Genomic DNA, 15,375 nt, shown 5'->3' with positions numbered 1-15,375 from the left:
TATTATATATATTATATTATATTATTATGTATATATATTATATGTTTATTGTATTATATTATATTATATTATATTACATGTATATGTGTAAATATATATATATATATATATATATATATATATATATATATAAAAGTATATTTTATTTATATGTATATATATTATATTATATTATATTATATTATATTATATTTTATGTGTAAATATATTATTTATTTATATATATTTTTTAGATTATTTAATAAATTATAAATAGTTTAGTAATTTAAGCAGGGACGGGTATTTGGGCGGGTATATATATATCCCCATCCCCATCCCCATCCCTAGTTGAAAATTTCGGGTATTACCCATACCCATATCCATACCCAGTCAAAGCGGGGATTCCCCGTTAAAACGGGAACGGGTTCGAGTGATACCCACGGGCACGAGTTTATTTGCCATCTCTATGTGTCAGATATCACAATATTTATATCCACTTAATTAATAAACAGATAATTAAATCAACATATATATATATATATATATATATATATATATATATATATATATATATATATATATAATATCTGTTATAAATTTTATCCGCTTATATCCAATTTCGGGGTTTTCTTCCATTCCTATGACTAATGTTATCCGTACAAAAGTCAAATTTCACAAACCCTGTATAAACGAAGATTCTCTTGTAACATCCCCCAAACTGTGTAAGGTAATTTGTATAGTTGCATAGATATCAGACGCAATGGCATGGTGTATAAAGTGTAAAAGGACACCTTTACCCTATGTTTCTTATACCATCTACCAAACCAAATGAGAAAAAGTGTCTAACAGAAAGGTGCACCACAAGCACCATCACCTGTAATAACAATAATGCACAATCATGGGAAGACAAAGATGCTAACATTAGATTGTCTAGCATTCAGTTTTCCATAATTATTCCTGTTCTTTTAAACAAACAACAAATGCTGACCAGCCTTATCAACATAAAAGCAAAACAATTCAATTAATCCTTTACAATTTTAGAAGAAAATATCACATATTTATTAGAAAAAAAATTATTTAACACTGTTTAACTACCACTTGATAATCTTTATAAAGACAAAAATAACCTTAACAAAATTTAACTTTCTATTTATAAAATAAAAATAGCAAATAATAGATAATAAAAAATAGTGTCAAAGGGATATAAAAAAAAAAATCTGGTGTCAAATACCATTGTTCCATATTTCTTAATCGGTACTGGTTATTGTTTTAGTTTTTTTTTATTGGTGTCGAACTTTCCCATGTCTCCCATTAAAAAAGAACTCACATTATTCAATTTTGAAAAGAATATGAAATTTGATTTTTTAAATTGCTTAATTAGATTTAATTTTTCATAACTTGTGTAGAGATTTTGAAAGAGAATTTTATTTTTAAGTGTTATTTTAAAGTTTAATATAATATTAATCTTTTTATCGTTTAAGTTTCCTTTTGTTTCTTGATTTGTATTAAAAACAATGTTAAACAGATTTATTTTTTTCCGAAGAAGTATTGAGAACTTAAAGTATAACTGATTAATAAATCCCGCAAGATCTACAATTGAAGATCAAGAAAGACACCGTATGTGATATGCGGATACTTGAAATTAAATGCTCCAAGTTCAATGAATTAAATTTTCTGATAAATGAACATCGTTTATGGCGCATCTTTATTTTATAGGCAACTAAGCTAACTCTGTAATCAACACGATCTTCTTCCCCGAAACAAAATGTGGGAAACTCATCAATTCATTTGACTACGTACTAAGTTTCCAAACACAAGACCTTAATTTGAACGCCAAGGTTTCATCCATAGTTACTACTACCCAACAACTCTTTAAATTTGAAAACACTTGTCACATTGGAATAGGAACGACCATTGTGAGTGTCCTAAGAGTCCTGGTAACTTGTGTCAAACAGTCAAAGTTGGGGAGTTAAAACAATTTTCTTTAACATCCTAATGTCTTTTATTTTAAAATTATTTATTTATTGGATATGCTATAATGTGTTTTTACAAGAAGATAAAAAGAATACTCTTTCTTTAAATTTTATTTATTTATTTTAGTTATTTAAATTTTTTTAATATAATGTAATGATGTTTTCACAGTAAATATCCATTGTATTTAAGAAACAAATAAATTTAAAATATATTTAGTGTTAGACTTTTCACAAATATTTTAAGCATAAAATATGTTATTTAGAAGTTTTATACTAAAGAGAGGAATAATATTTTCATGAACCATACGTTTTTCTACAAAGATTATCAAGATCTCCTAAATAATACAAAATTATTTTATTTTAAATTATCTTCCATTCCTCAAAAACTTATTATGCAATGTACAAAAGTTCATGAAAAATATATTTTGACACTCAACTTTTCTCTTACTTCCATTTAATTCTTCCTTTTATTAATCAAATATTATATTTAACAAATATAAATAAAATTTTAAAATAAAATAAAAATATATTTGATTGTCAAGTGGTAGTATAATAACAAAACAGTGTCAGATACGGGGTCCAAAATTTATTATGTTTCCAGCCGGACTTATTTTGTAAATATTTGGATGTGGTGACTTTTGTATTTAGTGTTGATTAAAACTTTATATTTAAACAATAATTTAAAATTTAATAAAATTAAAATGACTTATTCCAATAAAATATTTAAAAAAATAAACAATTTATAATAAAAATCGATTTATATATTTAAGAGGGTGAAAATGGAGAGAATAATTAAAATGATTAAAGATAGATTCAGTAAAAATGTAACGGAGTTAGTTGAATACGATCCCGTGTGAACTTCCCCGCGTTCGAATTCATAAAAAAGGAAAATGACGGGTTTTCCGACATTTGACTGAGATTGACGACGATATTGCTGTTTCATTGAAACGTGAGACGCTTGAGAAGTGTCCATTTTCATTAATCCGTGTCCTCAGATATGTCCTTTCACTTCGTGTTCCTCAATCTTCATCCACTGTTACCCTTCCCAATCCAATATTCTACAACCCTTCTCTTCCTTTTTCACGCTCACAACTTTGTCCTACCTTCTCTCTCTTTTTTCTTTATTAGTCCTCCTTCCTCCTTTACTCTCCCAATAATACTTTCGGAAATTATTGCACTAATTGGAACCTTCCCAAAAGATAACAACACCAATATCCATCAATTATATATAACAATTTCAGGCACTGCTCTATAATTTATACACACACTATAATATTATGAAAAAACAAATCCCAACCCATCAGATCATATTTCTTTGATTTTGATGTCCCAATAGCATAATACAAACAATACCCTTTTTCCCAATTATTCGAGTCCAAAATGGCATTTTTCATGATATTGATAGTGACAAGTCTTTTCAAAAAGAATTACCCGAGAGATATAACATATTGCGATTAATTTTCTATTTTACTTAACGAGACTATGCATCAATCTTAAATTCTCATATTGAATAAAAAAACCAAGGGTTGTTTGTTTACGATAAGAATACTTTAAATAAGAGACTCTTAACCCTCACGTATTAACTAAAACAAATAGACATCGAGGCAAAGAATTCCATTTCTTTCATAAATACCACGAACTAGAGTCACAGACACAATCATACATATTCGCAAAAATGTAGCTTTTTGAAATCATTAGACAACTTGAGCGTAGTGTTTGATGCCATCAAAACATTACTAAAAATTTTGTTTCGTATGACCTCCTTCATAATTAATATTCAATAGCATACAAGAATCTCCACTGTTGTTTGTTTTTCTTACGCAATTCTTGGTCTACAAAGCATCATGACGTGTTTGTTGTAACCGGCACGGGTAATGCATCTTTTTCCCACCGCTTCGGTCTCCAGATTCATGTTCATTGCCCAGACACTCCAGTGTTCCACTAACATTTGCCTTTTCCTTTGTGGAGTCACTACAGTTACTCTTTCACTCCACTTTATGAAAGTAAACGGTTGTTGCTGTTTGTTACTACATCCTTTCCTCTCTCTCCTTGTAGCCTCATAGTCACGCGTCATTATTTTCTGATTCTTTTATACGAGTTACATTATGAGAAATACAATCCATTTCTTCATATATATAGCATAATATACTTGTTATGAGTTACTTTTGTCTTCTCTGACCAGACACTAATGATCACTATAGATTACTTAAAACATCATTTTGTTACTTAAAGTGAACATTTTGCTACAAATGGACTTGCACATGGTGCATCTACCTCTAACTACTAACTCAATCACTTTTCTTAAATAAAGTCAATTAATTAGTTGACATCATTATGATGTACTAACGAGCTAGGTAGATCTAAAAAATCACATATTGGGTATTGCAACCTTGACCTAGAGGGTAATATATATAGTATTTTGAGTACATTTGAGGACTGCCTAGTATGCCATAATTAAATTAGTACTACAAGATTTATCTTCAGGATCAAATCTAGTAATCCCTGGGGCCTAGACTTCACAAAACAAACGCTACACGCCTTTTTCCCAATCCAAAACATTAGTGTTCTATTAGACAGGTAATAATTAGTTTTTCATTTCTCCAACCAAATTTGTAGAACTAAATGCTTCTTTGCCTTAGTTCCTCTTTGAAAGAAATAGTTCTTGAAAGAAAATAGAATACTTATTTGAATGTATATTTGTACAAAAAAGCTCTTTTTTTTTTTTAAAGAATATTATATAAAGGGTACATTGATGCTAGATGGGTTTATAGAGAGAGAGGCAAAATGGTCCCTGGCAGCTGAAGGAAAGGAAAGGAAAGGAAAGATAGTAAGCAGCAGTAGTAGCAACCACAAACTCGTTGGAAGTTGCAGTAGCAGCAGTGCAAGGAGAAGAAGACGAAAGCAGCATTGTAAGTGAAAACAAAACCAAACGACAAAATGTCCCTGCTTCCCCTGTTCTTCCTCTTCACCGTGCTTCTTCTCCAACAACACTTCTTCATCTCTGCTCTCAACCAAGACGGTTTATATCTGTACCAGTGGAAGCAATCCCTCGACGACCCTGACTCGTCTCTGGCGTCCTGGAACAACCGCGACACCACCCCATGCAACTGGGCCGGCGTCACTTGCGGCCCAAATAGCAGCGCCGTCACTTCACTCGACCTCTCCAACTTCAACGTTGCAGGCCCATTCTCCGCCACCTTCCTCTGCCGCCTCCCCAACCTCACCTCCATCATCCTCTTCAACAACTCCATCAACCAAACCCTCCCTCTCCAAATATCCCTCTGCACCCCTCTCCTCCACCTCGACCTCTCCCAGAACCTCCTCACCGGCACCCTCCCCCACACACTCCCCCTCCTCCCCAGCCTCCGCTACCTTGACCTCACCGGGAACAACTTCTCCGGCCCCGTTCCCCCCTCCTTTGGAACCTTCCAGAACCTCCAGACCCTCTCCCTCGTATTCAACCTCCTTGACGACGTCGTTCCGCCTTCTCTCTTCAACATCACCTCCCTTAAAACCCTCAACCTCTCCTACAACCCCTTCCAACCTTCCCCCATTCCTCACTCCCTCGGCAACCTCACCAATCTGGAGACGCTCTGGCTCAGCGCCTGCAATCTCGTGGGCCCCATTCCCGACTCCGTCGGGAACCTCAAAAACCTTCGCGTCTTGGATTTGACCTTCAACAACCTCTATGGACCCATTCCTAGTTCGCTCACTCGCATCACCACTCTCAAGCAGATTGAGTTGTACAACAACTCGCTCTCCGGTGAATTGCCCAGAGGAATCTCCAACCTCACTTCGTTGAGGCTCTTTGATGTTTCCATGAACCATTTGAGCGGGAGCATTCCCGATGAGCTGTGTCGTCTGCCTCTCGAGAGTCTCAACCTCTATGAGAACGGTTTCACCGGGGAGTTGCCGCCGAGTATTGCTGACTCGCCCAACCTCTATGAGCTGAGGTTGTTCGGGAACAAACTCACCGGGACATTGCCAGACAGTTTAGGGAAGTCTGGTCCTTTGAGGTGGATTGACGTTTCCACAAACCGTTTCTCCGGTGGGATTCCGGCGAGTCTCTGCGATCACGGCGAGTTGGAGGAGATGTTGATGCTCGAGAACCAGTTCTCCGGTGAGATACCGGCGAGTTTGGGATCGTGTCGGAGCTTGACGCGTGTGAGATTGGGTACGAACCGGTTGTCCGGCGAGGTTCCGGCGGGTATGTGGGGCCTTCCGCATGTGTATTTACTTGAACTGATGGGTAACTCGTTTAGTGGCTCGATTGCGAGGACCATTGGTGGGGCGAGGAATTTGTCGTCGTTGATTCTGACGAAGAACAATTTCTCAGGTGTGATCCCCGAGGAGATTGGGTGGTTGGAGAATCTTCAAGAGTTTTCTGCTGGTGATAACAGGCTCAGTGGGTCGTTGCCTGGGAGTATTGTGAATCTTGGGCAGCTTGGCACTCTCGATCTTCACAACAATATGTTATCCGGGGAGCTCCCCAAGGGGATTCAATTGTGGAAGAAACTCAATGACTTGAATTTGGCTAATAATCAGATTGGTGGGGAGATTCCTGATGGAATAGGCAGTTTGGCTGTGTTGAATTTTCTTGATCTTTCCAACAATCAATTTTCTGGGAATGTTCCAAAGGCGTTGCAGAATTTGAAGCTCAATCAGTTCAATTTGTCTTATAATAGGCTTTCTGGAAAGCTTCCCCTATTGCTGGCCAAGGATATGTACAGAGCTAGTTTTATTGGCAATCCTGGCTTGTGCGGGGATTTCAAAGGTTTGTGTGGTGGCAAAAATGGGGATAAGGGTAACGGTTTTGTGTGGATTCTGCGAGCTATTTTTATAGTTGCCACTTTGGTGTTTGTCATCGGTGTTGTCTGGTTTTACTTAAGGTACAGGAATTTCAAGAATGCCGAGAGATCTGTTGATAAATCAAAGTGGACTTTGATGTCGTTTCATAAACTGGGTTTCAGCGAAGATGAGATCTTGAATTGCCTCGATGAAGATAATGTGATAGGAAGTGGGTCTTCCGGGAAGGTTTACAAGGTTGTGTTGACCAGCGGGGAAGTGGTTGCTGTGAAGAAGATATGGGGCGGGGCCAAAAAGGAAATAGACAGTGGAGATGTGGAGAGAGGTCAATTTCGTCAAGACAGTGCTTTTGAGGCAGAGGTTGAAACTTTGGGCAAAATTAGGCACAAGAACATTGTCAAACTGTGGTGTTGCTGCACTACTAGGGATAGCAAGCTATTGGTTTATGAGTATATGCCGAATGGTAGCCTGGGTGATTTACTGCATAGCAATAAAGGAGGGTTGTTGGACTGGCCAACTCGGTATAAGATAGCTGTTGATGCAGCGGAAGGCCTCTCTTATTTGCATCACGACTGTGTTCCTTCAATTGTTCATAGAGATGTGAAATCTAATAACATCTTGTTGGATGGGGACTTCGGTGCAAGGGTGGCAGATTTTGGAGTAGCTAAGGTAGTTGATGCCACCGGGAAAGGAACTAAATCCATGTCTGTCATAGCTGGGTCTTGTGGGTACATAGCACCAGGTTTGCAGAAATTTTATGTCATTTATTTCCAGTTTTTCTTGACGTTCAATCATATTTTGATAGATATGTGATACAATTAAGTTTGATGCTAGTTCTGCTTAACACACACTTATCACCGCTATCATATATTAATTTGAGAAACCTTTAAATCTAAAGCTAATCGTTTATAATTATACGGAGAAGATTTGTGCCCACAGAAACAAATGTGAATGAATTATACCAATTTTAATCGGTAAATTATGCTTTGTATCAAATGGTTTCTTTTGCTTGGCAAGTTGTCATTTCATTATTTTATTTTTTACAATAATGATCCGTTTCCTGGTCTTCATGAAGCCAAACTGATAATCTTCTTTCCTTCTGCAGAATATGCATACACACTTAGAGTGAATGAGAAGAGTGACATATATAGTTTTGGTGTTGTCATACTTGAGTTGATTACTGGAAGGAGACCCGTTGACCCTGAATTTGGGGAAAAAGACTTGGTTATGTGGGCGTGCACCACCTTGGATCAGAAAGGCGTGGAGCAAGTCATTGACTCGAGGCTTGATTCTTGTTTCAAGGAAGAAATTTGCAAGGTCCTCAACATTGGCCTCATGTGCACTAGTCCTCTTCCAATCAACCGGCCCTCAATGAGAAGAGTGGTGAAGATGTTACAAGAGGTGGGCACAGAGAACCTAACGAAACCAGCCAAGAAAGATGGAAAGTTGTCCCCGTATTACTATGACGATGGGTCTGATCATGGAAGTGTTGCTTAGTTCAAGTTCTTGGAGCGGGAGCGGAAAGGTCTAATCTTTTCTTTAACTTAACAGAGGCAAATTCCCCCTGGTGTTTTTTCGGTCATGGTTTGCTTCACAACCTTGGCTACAAAAGGGGACAGGAATTTTTTGGGGGGTTGAAAATAGAGTAAGTTAAAGTTTTTGCCCTCTGAAGTTGTTTGACATCAAGACGGCGTCCCTACAAGGTTCAAATTGGTGTCTGCATTAATTTCTCTTGTATATTCAGAAAACCATATTCTGACTGTTAAAGATTAGAATAGACGTGACCGGTCTCTGGTGTGGGTCAGGTGAATGTTTGAATTGTAAAATCAGTAGGGACTCAAAATTGTAATAGAAAATTTGTGTTAACTTCAATCACGTGATGGAAAAATTATCACCAGATTGGGGGAATCTGTATCTAAATCATTCTTAAATGGTTGTAATTCTGTGGATGTTGCCGCATAAAGATTTTGTTGTGGCAGTGGTGGTGTGAAGTATGTGCTGGGTACAGCTATGGGAGTTGAGTTAATGAGGTGGTTGAACAGGCCTTGTCCTTCGTGGGCCATCTTGTTTAATTGCAGGTTCCATCTATTTGTGATGCCTACTAGCAGTACATAAGATAAATGATGATGGGCTATGAATGTCGCAGAAGGGTACCAATTTTTTATAATCATCACTGCATTACAATAGTGATCTTTTAGCTCATGAATTCAGCAGCAGCAGCATCGGGTACTCGTACTACCCTCTTCAGTTGTCTCTAAAAAGTAGTTGCACTAACCTACACTACACTAGGATACCATACCACCACACAACTCAGTTTTTAAGCTTTTCTGATTATGCGTTTCCATTGTATGCAGGTCTTTTGTTTCTTTTCACTTGTGCGCAACTAGCTACAAAATGCAACGCCATTTACACACTACTTCTATATTAAAAAAGTAAATAATTAAAAAAACTAAAATTTATTCTAACTTAAAATGTAATTAGTTACTTTCATATATGTTTTATATTGTAATGAAATAAACAGCTATAATAACAAAATTTGTAAAGTTAAATTAATAACCTTATTGATTTTTTAAAAAGTATTTTATTTAATATACTATTATTATTTTCTATAATAATCTCCGAACAGAACAGAGTTGAGTGGCGCCTCAAAGCTGCGACTACTTTGTGTTGACCGTGGGTATAAATGAGTGGTAAATGCTAGGCAAGTGATGAGTCATTAATGGTTGGCCTAGAAGTAAGGCACCTGTCCAATCAAGGACCAAGTGGAGCAGTTATTATACATTTTATTTGGCTACTCATTGTTTATCTTCTGTTTCCACTGGATGAAGGAATGAAAGAAAAATAATTATATTACACAATAATTTATCAAAATGCCCTTGGTTGTAAATTAAGAAAGAATATAAATTCATTTTGGAAAATAATTAGTTAACAAGTAATTAATGTATGTAACAGAAACTAATTTTAAAAAAATAATAAAATCTGTTGAAACAGTGGTAAAATGTTTTTTTTTTTACTTCAGAATTTAGCAAGGTTAGAGGCTATTAAAAAAATAGTAATATTTAAAATTGAATTTGCACAGAAGATAATACTATTTTAATATATATTATTAATATCTTTAGGCGTTATTAGTTTACAAATTATGCAAATATTTTACATAATTTCCGAAGGGTAAAACGGGAAATTACTTCTATATGAGGGTGTAGAAAGCAATGTATGGAGGTGAGTCAAGTGAAAATTTTTGTCTTTATTGAAAATTAACTATAATGCTACTTTTTCTTTACAATTATTCTACTCGACATTGATGGACGGTTTTGGTGTAGAAGTGAAAGGAGATTCATGAAGAATGTAGAGAATGAGTTGAAGTGCAATGGAAATGAAGGAATGAAGTGCAACAAACTCTCAGCAATGGAGGTTTGGATGAAAATGAAGTGTAAAATTGGTGCTATTCTATGGAAAGTGGCTAGAGGAAACGTTAGAGAATCTTAGCCTAGTGTGTTCTCAAATAAGCGTAAATGAAGTGGAGAGTTCTCAACAACTATGCTTCTACGATACAAATTCAAGAGTAACCCTTACATGTGCATAGGAAGCTATCATTTATAATAGATTAGCTTCCTTAATGCAACTCAAATTAAACACAAACGAAATGGAGATGTAGCTAGAAGAGCAAGCTTGATTGGAGGAGTGTGATGTAGGAGATGATCTATGGTGACGCCAAGTGGCATGTCACACTCTCTTTGTCATTGTCACACTCTTTTGCTTTGATTATGCTTTGCTTGCTTATCTCCACATATAGCATATGTCAAGGATTTTCGGTCAAGAAGGAAATTGGGCTCGGCCCAATTTATGCACCATGTAATCATAAGTTTTCTAGCTTATTTATTGAAAGCAAAACTTAAACAATGATCCAATTTAAATCGAGACTATGGTCTTCCATGCATCAACTCATATTTTCGAGATTTCTTTGCTCATGTAAATAAAGTGAAAAGTCCATGACTGACTTGATCTTCTTGTGAAAGACCCATTTGGATCTTCTTCATCATGCTTCTAGTAATTGAAACTCTAGGTGGGTTTGGACTCGATGATGGACTTGTTGATGCAATTGGACTTAAGCTTGTTGAGATCACATTAAAGATTGTTCTCCTTTCTCTCCCATATTAGTAGTCACACCCCATCCATCCCTACCTTCTGATTTAGTTGTTTTTCGATGGAATAGTAGAAATACATTATGGAATGTATTAAATAATTTTTTAACATATTCCGGATTATGTTTAAGGAGGAAGATTGTGATCGTGAAGTTGAACATCACAAACCTAAATTATTTAACGACTATTATTGCATTGTTAAAGTCAGAATAAAGTAAAAAATAATAGGGATAAAGGCAAAGTAGTATTTTCAAATGTTACATATTTCTAAGATTTGTGCCTCATAAAATAAAGGAGGAGAATTATCCAACAAATGTTATATGTTACTTTTATTTTCTGTTGAAGGAAGCATGTAATATAGGCATCGCATGTTTCGGAATATACTTTGGGTTTAAAAATATACAGAATATACATATATATATATATATATATATATATATATAATATAATTTTAAATTTAAAAAATACATTTTGAAATACATAATTCAATATATATATATATATATATATATATATTTTGAATTATGTATTTCAAAATGTATTTTTTAAATTTAAAATTATATTTTAGAATGCACGATCCGAAATATAATTAAAAGACAATTTCGAAGTGTATTTCTGAATTTGAAAGTATATTTGAGACCATGCGTATCAAAACATTCCTGGATTACCCAATTCGGAAACAAAACCTAAGAAGCCAAAAGTGAAAAATTTTCAACAACCTACCTCTCAAAGCGATGCAGCAGGGGCAATGATATTTTAAGATGGTTCCAACAGTCGACCAAGGGTATAATTTTTACTCCAATTGAAAAACAACCAAAACAGAGTGCAAGGATGCAAGGGGTGCGGCTGCTGCTATGGGAGAGGAAAGAGAATGCAGCTACAATAATTGAACAGAAAGGAGAATGTGACTGCTGCTATGGGTGAGGAAGGAGAACGTAGTTTATGTTACAGAAGATGAAGAATGCAACTGCTGCTATAGAAAAGGAAGGAGAATGCAGCTACTACAATGGAAAATGAATGAGAACACAACTACTACTATGATAGAGGAATGAGAAGATGGAGAGGAGAAGAAGAAAAGTAATGTTTTGTTTATTTTTTTTCACTAAGAGCATGTATATCTTTTTCATCGGGCCTATGGGATGCAAGGAAGCACCTGCCTCACTATCTGGTCAATTGTTTCTGAAACCTTTTATGTAAAAGGCCTGTTTGGATATTTGTTATATATGAATGTTTTTAAATAAAAGCACGTCAAACCTATTTATCAATTGTAGTTCCTAGTATATACAAGGTTAATATTTTGTTTAGTTATGAGAAAATGCGAAAAATATGAAATTCTCACGCAATAGGAGTGAGCAAATCAATCAATAGTGACACAAGTATTTTTGCCACTTTGCTGAAGCAATGTAAACATGTTAAGACACTTGATCCATCTAAATATTTGTAAAGAAAATGAAGCACAAAATAGTCACTAATGATCACTAATCTGCAAAGAGGTAGGCCTTAAACAATCTAGGCATGAGGCTCTATACGAAAGGAGATACAAAATTGTGATGAACATGACAACACTCTTCATGAGACGCATTTGACTCTTGCAAATGTCAAATAGCCTGTGTGACCTCGAGCTTCACCACAAGGTCTGGCCATGACAGAAGAAATAGAAGGACTGCCGCTGAGTACATAGCTTCCATCAGAGCATTGTCTCCTCTTCCTATGAACAGAACCATTAGAACCATCACCATCCTCGCTTAGGCTTTGCATTCTCTCTTCCCGAACTTCATACGTGCGTAAAAGTACTTCAAATGTTCTTATGTCTTTGTACACAGGAAAAAATTTACAAGGGTATTCTATCAGTCTAATTCAAGCACACAAAGATAATGAAGATAGGAAAATATAGAAGGGGACAGAGAGAAGAAAATGAAAAACTACCTGTGAAGCGGGTCCGTAGTGTTTCACATGTTCGTTGTACTTGCTCGATACAAGGAGAGAAAGAGCACAATGTGCCATCATGTCTCAACACTTTTGCAGCTGAAGGAATGGTGAGCCAAGGTTGAGGTAGATCCAAAAATACAGAGTCAGCCATGCCTGTAAAATCATCAGGGAATCCTTCACCCTGAATGTCCCTAACCTTCACCGTGACTAAGCTGCTTAGACCTGTTCTCTCAAAATCAGCCCTACCAGGATGACAAAATTAAGTTTATATATTACGACACAGGAAATATTCAACATAACCTCATAACCTCGCGAATAAAAAAAAAAAAAAGATTCATTTACAAGACAAAATTATAGATTGGTTTCTAGGTAGACATCCTACAAAGCTAGATCCTGCTGACAAGAATCATATATGATCTAAGAGCATAGCAGAGAACCGGTATATCAAGTAGAATCAAAAGACAGCATTTTGAATTACGAACCACAGAGTATCTGATCATTGAATATCTTGCCCCCAATTTCATAAGAATAATAAAACCACGGTGCAAAGCTAATAAAACAAGTTTAAATTTCATCCACAGCCAAAGTACTGTTTTAATTGCCATCATCTAATTAAAGGTCAGCACACCATTTTGGATGATAGTGGAAAACAGATCCATAGAAGAAAGCCAGAAGAAGCAGGAGAAAGCAAGATACAAATATACTAACACCAAACATCATACTACGTCAATTTCAATATGGAAAATCACACTATTTCTTACCTAGCTGATTCAGCCCTTTGTTCATGGAAATCAAAGGTATTGACGTGTCCTGAAGGAGCAACAGCTCTTGCAAGTGAAGTAGTCAAAGATCCGCTACCAGTTCCAGATTCAAGAACCACACAACCAGGAAGAACCTCCAAGTATGTGATAACAAAACTAATATCCGCAATATAGAGAATCTGAGTCCTGTGGTTTAATACCAGAGTCCACAATTCTGGTGTGGGGGCTAACAAGTACACAAAACCACCCTTACTACTGAATACTTTAGATCCAAACTGTTTTCCTATCCAATCCGAATGTTTAAAAACACCAAAACGATTCTGCAGGACTGAACCCTCACACACAGTAACAGCCTTCATGCTTTCATGCTTTTCATAAACAATAACCAAATCGCCATCACTAATTGATCGGTTAAATGATAATTTTTTTGCAGGATGACAGGCCAACATCTTAGAAGTCTTCAAGCCTTGAAGTAGTCAAAAAACACAATTATCTGATAACCAAAAAGAGAGAACCAATAACATATGTCATCTGAAGTGAAAGTTTTAGCACTCACATCAATGTTGAAGACAACATCAACTAAAACCCTATGCGTTATATTAGCCCAAAACAATTCACACAAAGGAAAACTGCAGCACAAAACTTAATAAAAAGACAACGCTGAAAACTGAAAACTTGACTAACCCTGAACAAACAAAAAAAAACATATGTTTTATACTATGGGGAAACTGTAAAGTTGTTGCGTTAAGATGATTGTGTGGAATGCGTATCTCTTATTTATCTATTTTCCAAACATAACTTTGACAGAGAAATTTAAAGAAATTTGAGACAAAGAAGAGACAAAATGAGTCACAAAAATTGCGTCACATTATTTGAGATGTACAAATAGCAACGGCGAGCATGAATGGGGTGGGAACGAACCAAGTATTTGAGTTGAGAAAGCGTTCGCGTAGTAGAAAACTTGTGCGTCGTGTTGAAGAGATTGGTTACGCCACCGACCAGAATTTCAAATAGGCCGATAACGGCGCTTGATTTATACCAAGGGTTTTTAATTTAACCTAAGGGCCAATTATCAAAATATTAAAACCTATTGTGGTTAATCTGATGACACATATACATAATAAAACCTTCCATTCAATTCGATTTCAACATGCTGCAATTTATTTAATAAATATGTTATTTTTAGTTTAAATTATACCAAAACGAAATTGCTTTTTATATAATTTCAAGACAAATGATAATTTGGGCCGAACTTATTCCGTTTTTGCCTATCATTAACATATAGAAACGGCTCGTATCACATAAAAAATATAGACTATTTCTAATTGTTTACACAAAATGTCTAACTCATTGACATATTTGAAAAATTTAAATATTTTTCTAGTTTTAATTTATCACACAATTCGTTTAAGAAATTATTTACTTTGTTATTTTCCTTTTTTTTATTATAGCACGTAATGCATAATTTTAATAATTTTATTTTTATTTAATTAAATTAGTAAAAATAATTAATTATACACGCCTATTTCTAAAAGTAGATAATATTTATAATTTTAATCATTTGTAATTTTTAAGTACAAACATTAAGAAAATAAAAGACTTTGAACTAGACTTAAATAGTAAAAAAACATGGAAGAACAAATTGTTTTTGGATGGATGGGAGAACAAATACTAGTGAACAAACTACTTATTATTTCTAATTTTTAAGTACAAATTTGTTAAAAACATGACTTTAAATAAGACTTAAACATGGAAAGAACATGAACCAAATAAGTTGTTTTTGGA

General features: G+C 35.1%; 2 protein-coding genes across 2 annotated transcripts; one reads left to right on the top strand and one right to left on the bottom strand.

Moving 5' to 3' along the window:
- Window positions 1-4,695: 4,695 nt before the first annotated feature.
- LOC114187730 (receptor-like protein kinase HSL1) lies at window positions 4,696-8,846 on the top strand. Its single transcript, XM_028076064.1, has 2 exons — window positions 4,696-7,500; window positions 7,864-8,846. Exons 1-2 carry the CDS (start codon window positions 4,890-4,892, stop codon window positions 8,253-8,255), a joined length of 3,003 nt encoding a protein of 1,000 aa, XP_027931865.1. The 5' UTR covers window positions 4,696-4,889; the 3' UTR covers window positions 8,256-8,846.
- A 3,402-nt stretch (window positions 8,847-12,248) lies between these two features.
- On the bottom strand, window positions 12,249-14,624 carry LOC114187114 (tRNA (adenine(58)-N(1))-methyltransferase catalytic subunit TRMT61A-like). The gene is made up of 4 exons (XM_028075249.1): window positions 14,512-14,624; window positions 13,591-14,083; window positions 12,827-13,071; window positions 12,249-12,711 (listed from the first exon to the last, which is right to left on the bottom strand). Exons 2-4 carry the CDS (start codon window positions 14,037-14,039, stop codon window positions 12,470-12,472), a joined length of 936 nt encoding a protein of 311 aa, XP_027931050.1. The 5' UTR covers window positions 14,040-14,083; window positions 14,512-14,624; the 3' UTR covers window positions 12,249-12,469.
- Between the last annotated feature and the right edge of the window lie 751 nt (window positions 14,625-15,375).

Source organism: Vigna unguiculata, chromosome 6, assembly GCF_004118075.2.
Source record: "Vigna unguiculata cultivar IT97K-499-35 chromosome 6, ASM411807v1, whole genome shotgun sequence".
Classification (NCBI taxonomy): Eukaryota; Viridiplantae; Streptophyta; class Magnoliopsida; order Fabales; family Fabaceae; genus Vigna; species Vigna unguiculata.
The sequence above is the reverse complement of the archived record's forward strand: the minus strand, read 5'-3'. Positions and strand labels throughout refer to the sequence as shown.